We start from the raw sequence: 8,676 nt of genomic DNA on the forward strand, positions 1-8,676 counted from the left end.
AATACACAAAACGTCTGTGTGCTAAATTTACTAGACTCCTAATAAAAAGTAAATCTTTACAAAATTGGATAAAACAAGAGGCCCATCATCCATGGGCCACATCGCTCACCTGAGAAGCTTTGACCATTCTGTCCTTTACCAGATTTCCCCCTTGTATTACATATTGTGACCCCCACTCTACCCAACTGATCATAATTTAGACAATTTGAAATCTACACTACCCCAGGATGCTTCCACATAAGTTTCTGCTTTTCTGGCCCAGTGGTTCTTCAGAAGAAGATTTTCAAATATTTTTCTATTTATTTCTATGTAAAATTTTGATTCCCTGTTGTGGCCCCGTCCAACCCCTGGGGGTATAATGATTTGAACAATTAAGATTCTACACTACCCCAGGATGCTTCCACATAAGTTTCAGCTTTTCTGGCCCAGTGGTTTTTGAAAAGATTTTTTAATAACCCCACCCAATTTTTGTCTTTTCTTGATTATCTCCCATTGTGAGGGGACTTGGTCCTTCATTTTTTACAATTTAAATTTCCCAAGGATGCTTTGTACCAAGTTTGGTCAAAATTGGCCCAGTGGTTCTTGAGAAGAAGTCGAATATGTGAAAAGTTTACAGACGGACAGACAGCTAGACAGACGGACTACAGACAAAATGTGATCAGAAAAGCTCACTTGAGCTTTCAGCTCAGGTGAGCTAAAAAAAAAAGACATGATAAGTTTGATAATATTTATCTACATTTAAGGGGAGTACAATTAATACATTTTAGAAATTAATAGCAAAAGCACCATTTATATTAAAGTAAACACAACAACAACAACATACATGTATAATCTTTCATGTGAAAAAAATATCATTTATAAAAACAACAATATGAAAAAATCTTAAATCACAAAAACATTCTGAGTATTGTTTCGTAAGAGCACCACGGTTGAACATTTTTTGTATACAACATTTTGTATTCAACATAATATCAAAGTTTAATACTGGTAAATAAATTGCATTTTCTAACGCCTACATATTAAATGCTTGAGAATTTCACCCATATATTGTTTTCACCATCTTTGCCCTGGTTTAAATGGAGTAATTTTAAAAAAAGAGAAAATTCAAAGACAGCATTAAAGATGCTTGGACACACTGATTTGAAGTTAATATTTTTTTTCAAGTTATCGGTACAATATCATGAATAATTAATTGCTAAAGCATTTCAGATGTACATAGCATTTCAAAAATATACTATATCTGGAAATTCTTGAAACCTGAAACTATGAATTTCGAACCCATTTAATTGACACATCTATGCACTTTCACAGAGTTAACTTAAGAAAAGTAGAAATTTTGTTGTGTGTTAATGAAAAATATAAAACTTTAATTCAGAAAATTAAATTAAATAATTTCCAGATAAAATTAGCTTTTTATTATATTTCAATGTGAAATGCTATGGAAACATATTTCTTGATATATAACCGAACATTTGAAAAAATATTAACTTAAATCTATGTCCATAAGCACCTTTAATTTTTCATACAAACATGTCTGAATGCAATAAAAGGGGGCAAAAATTTTAGTTAATGTGAACAGGAGAAATAAATTATTTAAAAAGTGGGCATTGTTTCAATAGGGATTTCAACATACAGTAGTACATACTCTTAAATCTCAAAACTAGTTGACCATGTAAACTGATATATTTTCATATGAACAATCACTTTCAAAAATTTATAAGATGTTACAAATAAAAATTTTTTTTGTTGACCTTATGCTTTGAGTACTATTTTACTATTGCTATTTCTAAAACACACACCTTATTAATAAATATGTCTAATCAATAATATAAATTATGCATAACAAATCTTTCTCCTTTATCAATAACATGCATGAAATAACTGATTTTCAGTAATGTATAGAAAATAAAAAATAAGTTTCATGACGTCTTCTCATTTCAAAATGCAATGTTAAACACTTCTTTTGTATTATATGGTAGAATCAATAGTTTTTTTTTTATTTAATTCATTGAGTTATCAATTAATCCTTGTTATTAACTAGAAAACTGACCAGTCAGCAAGGGCCCCGCCATGGGGAAGAATTAAAAGGGTGCAGCTTACAGAATGATTAATAAATGTACAAAGAAAAAGCAACAGCAACTGTATTCTTAAAATTTCAAGATAATTCCCGAATATTCAAAAACCTGAAAATAATATCCTTGTATTTACATTAGGCAGTAAAGAACAACTTAACATTGAGTGTATTTTCAATCAATTATGAATCTTGTGTTATATAAAATGCCAGCCTTCAATGAATGCAAATATCATGAAGGCTTGACCTTAACTTCAAACAAACAGCAGTTGCAGACAAAGGTTTTCATTAATCTTAAAGTGACAGATAAAGAAAAGCCTACTAAATTTTCTGCAGCAGGCTAGATAATCCCAAGGGATTAATTGTACCTCTCTCATCATTTTCTTCTAAATTTACAATAAGAACTTTTTCAGTATTAATGATAGAATGGGGTTTTTATACAACTACATTAAAATTTAAAATATTCTTAAATTAATATATTTAAAAAAAAAAGTGAAAAAAGTGAGAAAAAAAAGTACCCTGGTAAATAAAAAATCTTCTTTAATCAATTTTTTTTTTTTTTTTTTTAGAATTCAATGAAATCATAACTATCAAACAAAAATAAATAAAAAATTATATTTAAATCATCCACATTTCAGAGTGTTCATAGCATTCCAAATTGATTTAACTTCAAAACAAACTTCATTTGCAGACAGAGGTGGTAATTAATCTCAATGTGACAGATAAAGATAATGCTCTGAATTTTCTTCCGGAGGAAAGCTAATTAATCCCATGGGGCTCCTAGAAGCATTCAGTTTACTGAATGGGAACAACTTCAGCAGTTATCTCTCTTTGCCAATGCATTCTTATATAAAGTTAAGGAATCTACCCCACCACCCCAGCTCCAAACCAAGGGACATTTAGAACCAAACTTAGCATCAAAATATGTATTTTTGCCTACTGAACTACTGCACCAAATTTGATCTTAATTGGGCAACCATAAAAAAAGTTGCAAGTTCATTCTTATGCATAGTTAAGGAATCTACCCCACCACCCCAGCTCCAAACCAGAAGACATAGAGAATTAAATTTAGCATCAAAATATGTATTTCTGCCTATTGAACTACCATACCAAATTTAAACTTGATTGGGCAACCATAAAAAAAGTTATTAGAAAAAAACAGAAAATTTGTGGACGGAAGAGTGACAGACGGACAGACAGACGGACAGACAGACGGACAGACAGAGTGATTACTATAGGGCACCCGCAAATCCTTGCGGGGCCCTAATTATGGATTACTGCTCTTTCTTCTCCACTGTGTTGATAATAGACCAATGGAACTCGAAGACTAGATCTGCAAAGTTTTAAATATGTATACTGTATTGAATATTAATTTTTTAAAATATACTATCATGATACAAATGATATACAAGTGGGCATCATGCATGATTGGCAAATTTCTATAATCAATTTTGATAAATGTACTGAGGATTTCAGTAAGTCATGAATCAGATATTTTAATTTAATGCGAAATAAAGTGAGTAAAATTAAATCTATACAAGCTTACAAAATAAAACTATGCTACAAAGAGACTTCTGCCTCAAAGAAATTAAGACACACTATTATACAGTGTATTTACTTACTTTTATTGGGTTTTAATTTTTTGGTTTTTTAAGTGGTTCGAAGTGAAACACTAATTTATGCCATCCACAAAATGTAAAATTTCAAATTTTGTAATCAACACTTTGTCAACCATGAAATCAAATCCTGATGAATAGACCTTTTTTCTTTGCCCACAAAATTTAAACCCCCAAAATAAGTGCTTTTACTATCTTACCTGTCAGAGTGATTGTCCCTTGGGGGATGACCAAAAGAAGAGAATAGTTCTGTATAGGTGGGTGGGGAGGTTCTTTCATCTGATGTTGTATGTCTTCTTTCTCTGAAAGAAATTTGAATAATACCAATCAATTTCAATTTAGAACAGAGGCACACACAGAAATTCTTTAATGAGAGGCCCATGGGCCACATCGCTCACCTGAGCACTGTGGCTAGGAATAAGTAGCAATTGGTTCATTATTGAAAAGTTTAAATCCAAAAATAGTCCAATGACCAATCATGGCTTTTCTATTCTTGAGAAGATGATTTTTAAAGAATTTTCCCATATATTTCTATGTAAAACTGTGGTCGGCCATTTTGGCTCCGCCCTATCCCCGGGGGTCATGATTTGAACAAACTTGAATCTACACTACCTGAGGATGCTTCCATATAAATATGATCAATTATGGAAGAATCTTCCTATATATTTCTATGTAAAACTGTGGTCGGCCATTGTGGCCCTGCCCTACCCCTGGGGGTCATGATTTGAACAAATTTGAATCTACACTACCTGAGGATGCTTCCATATAAATATGATCAGTTATGGCTTTGCAATTCTTGAGAAGAAGATTTTTAAAGAATTTTCCTGTATATTTTTATGTAAAACTGTGGTCGGCCATTTTGGCCCCGCCCTACCCCAGGGGGTCATGATTTGAACAAACTTGAATCTTCACTACCTGAGGATGCTTCCATATAAATATGATCAATCATGGCTTTGCTATTCTTGAGAAGAAGATTTTTAAAGAATTTTCCTATATATTTCTATGTAAAACTGTGGTCTGCCATTGTGGCCTCACCCTACCCCCGGGGGTCATGATTTGAACAAACTTGAATCTACACTACCTGAGGATGCTTCCATATAAATATGATCAATTATGGCTTTGCTATCCTTGAGAAGAAGATTTTTAAAGAATTTTCCTATAATTTTCTATGTAAAACTTTGGTCGGCCATTTTGGCCTCGCCTTACCCCCGGGGGTCATGACTTGAACAAACTTGAATCTACACTACCTGAGGATGCTTTCATATAAATATGACCATTCATGCCTTTGCTATTCTTGAGAAGATTTTTAAAGAATTTTCCTATATATTTCTATGCAAAACTGTGGTCGGTCATTTTGGCCCCGCCCTACCCCACGGGGGTCATGACTTGAACAAATTTGAATCTACACTACCTGAGGATGCTTCCATATAAATATGATCAATTATGGCTTTGCTATTCTTGAGAAGAAGATTTTTTAAGAATTTTCCTGTAAGTTTCCTAAAAGTTTACAGACGGACAGACGGACGACGGACAAAATGTGATCAGAAAAGCTCACTTGAGCTTTCAGCTCAGGTGAGCTAAAAATGATAGAAAAGGTCATAAGTGGTTGTTATTTTTTAAAATTTATCTCTCTCTCTTTTTTTCATGGTGGGAGGGGTAAAAAACCTTAAAATTGTTTTTAAATATGCATAAACATGCCTATATTTTCAAAGTTTTTGAGGGTCCTGATACACATCCGTAAGTTCCCTATGACTCTTTCATACGATACTTTACCTCATAAGTAATGCAGAGTAAAAAGGCAAATGAATTTAATATCTTTTTCACATCTCTACTTAAAAGAGTGATTTACCTCTGAAGTGTGGAGGGTGCAGAGTAGGTAGAATTTCTAGATGGCCGACCCCCTCTTTGGGGCCTCTCTGCATCTATGAATGACATTGACCCACTTCTACTTGTTGACAGCATAGAATCCCTGTGATTGGACAGTTCTCTGATGTTTTGTGAAGCTCGGCGAATTGAATTGTACCTGGCCAGCTGAACACTGTTTATAAATAAGCAAGAACAATTTTATAAAAAGATGCTATAGCACTCAAAGTACTTTACAAATATCTGATAAATGAAAATGCAACTGATTCAATTTATTTTGGCTCTAAACTTTAAACTTTTTACACAAGGTATTACAATGTACTTGCCCATTTTCTTCCGGAGATTCAACTCTGTAAAAGAAAACAAAAAGCAATGTCACAATATTGTTCAGTTTAATTAAGTGTAACACCATTTTCTCTCACTTATATTACTGAATGTAAACCAACTATTATTTGCGCCATATTTTATATTATATATTTTGAATACATTTTGGATGTATTAATTTTTACAACTGAGGAAACATTCTCTATAAATATAATATATTCGCAAGTTAAATAGGCTGTGAAACTTGTTGATATTTCTCGCACAGATAAAATTTGGTTTGCAGTCCTTTATCAGAAGAGGCAACAGAATCATATCCAATATCCATGCGGCCCAAAAGCCTAAAAGCTACAACTGCTTGAAATAAACAGGTTGGGCAAGCAACACTAAATTTTATTTATTGTAATTTTTTTTTTTGGCAATTCATATGTTCAAATCATCCACACTGATCAATTTGAATTTTTATCTGTCCATTATAATCATAGGCGTCGGAATCAAATTGAAAGGGGAGACTAATTGAAAGTGTGTGTGGGGGGGGGGGGGGGGGGAGCACGCTAATCCAACAATAAAAGGTCAACCTCAATTTTCATTGCCTATATCAGGTCTGGTACAATCACTAGATTTAGCTACGTAGCTTGATTTACCTACATAGCTTTATTTACCTACCTGAGGTAGCTTTATTTAGCTACCAAATTGGTTTATTTCTATTTAAAAGCATTTTTCTCAGGGTGTGCAGAAAATATTATTTTGATGCAGTGATCATTTACAACTTTGAACTCATCTGAAAACGTTCTCATGAAAAAATCCCTCTTGAAAAAATGTCTTTTTCTGCGCAATTGCAATCAAAGTTCTGAAAGTTTTGGGGCTAATATGTATGACAGTTAGAACATTACCCCTTGGATGAAATGACAAAGAAGTCCAGTTCCGGTTAACACGATAATAGGTCAGTAATTATTCAGCACAATGTGAAGTAATCATACTCAGTCATGCCTAACTGCACGGACAGCTAACCAAACAATGGAATTACATGTTTTGCTCTAAATTGTCCAAACGCAGTAATGTATAAACTATCTCTGCTTTGGATTGCCTTTTTAAGCCTCCCTAGAATAAATTTCAATAGTCATTTAATTGCGACTTTTTGTCTCTTTTTAATAAAAAGAAAACTTTTGAAAACTTACCTTGAAATAGCTAAATAAAGCTACCTGAGGTAGGTAAATAAAGCTACGTAGGTAATTCTACCTAGTACGTAGCTAAATCTAGTGATTGTACTGGACCTGTATATTATGTATATATTTGCAAAAAAGTGGGGGGGGGGGTCAACCTCACTTTTCATTGCCTATATTATGTGTATATTTGCAAAAAAGTGGCTTACCTTGAAATAGCTAAATAAAGCTACCTGAGGTAGGTAAATAAAGCTACGTAGGTAATTCTACCTAGTACGTAGCTAAATCTAGTGATTGTACTGGACCTGTATATTATGTATATATTTGCAAAAAAGTGGGGGGGGGGGGTCAACCTCACTTTTCATTGCCTATATTATGTGTATATTTGCAAAAAAGTGGCTTAGCCCCCCCCCCCCCCCCCCCCCCCCGGTTCCGACGCCTATGATAATACATATAAGTCATATATATGTTTATGTTCTCATGCTTAATTCTTTTGATCTCTATTCTAGCAACTCTAAGTTATATGAGAAAATTCTATAAACCTTTTAGTCTTCCGACGAAACAACACCACAGCGAGGACAGCAGCCACGATGAGAACGATGAGAAGGGGAACGATAACGATGTAGATGAAATCATCGGTCAGATCCCGGCATCTGCCGTCTGGACAAACTGTTGGTGGGTTGAAGTCTTCCTCCATTTTGTCACAGTCCAGATTCTGTCATAACTTCAAATTTAGGCAAATTTATGAACTAATAACATGAATAAAGTAACAAAGAATTTTTTTATATATATAAATTTACATCGGAAACATATCCATCGTACTAAATCTAAACCAATGTGTATGGAGAAGGGAAATCCGGATGATCCTATCGGAGAGAAGACGGAGACGAAATGAGGAAGAATTACCGAATTCAGTCATATGTATAGCATAAGCAATGCATAAATAAAAATAAAAATCAGAACGTGCATAAAGTTTATAAATACATGATCATAAAGAAGTTGGCCATTTGATTATGAGAGGCGAGGTCGAGAAGGAAGGGGGGGGGGGAGGGGGTTGGAAGAATGAAGAATATCTAAAAGTCCATTCTTGAAAGCATACCTGGAAAAGAACGGACTTCCCAAAACATCAGAAGAGAGATCAGATGCTTTGGAAGAGTGAGCATCCCTGCCGACCGGTAGTTTGCTACTTGTCATGATCATGGAAAATTAAATCGAAAAAAAACTTAGACATTATGTAATAATGGCCTGACAATAAGTACGGAAAAAGTCAGTCAGCATTTGACTCATTGACAGCATGAATTTGTTAAAGGTCATTGTATCGACAAAAAAATCCTTGCGAAATAATGACTTCAAACGAGACTTTTGATATCCTTGTTTCATGAATTTGTTTGTCAATAGGATGCCCCGTTTTAGAAATTGTCCATACATATAAGCTATATCATACTGTTGCGAATCTAATCAATTGAGGAACATAAATCCCATATATAGGTGATAAGTGTATATTGTAACATAAGAAAGGGAAGTTGACGATTCAAAAGTTGAAGTCATCACGTTTATCAAAGACTACCTTTATAACTAACTTACTTGAGGTTATCATTATATCTTTTTCTTGTAAAATATACAGATATTAAATAGATGTTTC

The 8,676-nt window shown here is 33.6% G+C and overlaps 1 protein-coding gene across 1 annotated transcript; it reads right to left on the reverse strand.

Annotated features, from left to right (window-relative positions):
- Nucleotides 1–2,987: 2,987 nt before the first annotated feature.
- Nucleotides 2,988–7,832, reverse strand: LOC134259662 (uncharacterized). The gene is made up of 5 exons (XM_062742259.1): nucleotides 7,577–7,832; nucleotides 5,877–5,900; nucleotides 5,537–5,725; nucleotides 3,888–3,989; nucleotides 2,988–3,404 (listed from the first exon to the last, which is right to left on the reverse strand). Exons 1-5 carry the CDS (start codon nucleotides 7,729–7,731, stop codon nucleotides 3,335–3,337), a joined length of 540 nt encoding a protein of 179 aa, XP_062598243.1. The 5' UTR covers nucleotides 7,732–7,832; the 3' UTR covers nucleotides 2,988–3,334.
- Between the last annotated feature and the right edge of the window lie 844 nt (nucleotides 7,833–8,676).

The sequence above is a fragment of the Saccostrea cucullata genome, unplaced genomic scaffold (genome assembly GCF_032062105.1).
Source record: "Saccostrea cucullata isolate Sc308-1 unplaced genomic scaffold, CSIRO_AGI_Scuc_v1 ctg1235, whole genome shotgun sequence".
Classification (NCBI taxonomy): domain Eukaryota; kingdom Metazoa; phylum Mollusca; class Bivalvia; order Ostreida; family Ostreidae; genus Saccostrea; species Saccostrea cuccullata.

What these genes read in the sequence shown, in the direction of transcription:
- LOC134259662 (XM_062742259.1), bottom strand. Translation starts at nt 7,731, where the DNA reads ATGGAGGAAGACTTCAACCCACCAACAGTTTGTCCAGACGGCAGATGC. An exon ending in TTTCGTCGGAAGACTAAAAG is followed by an intron (nt 5,901 to 7,576) that starts GTTTATAGAATT and finishes TTTCTTTTACAG; the next exon opens with AGTTGAATCTCCGGAAGAAA. An exon ending in GAATCTCCGGAAGAAAATGG is followed by an intron (nt 5,726 to 5,876) that starts GCAAGTACATTG and finishes ATTTATAAACAG; the next exon opens with TGTTCAGCTGGCCAGGTACA.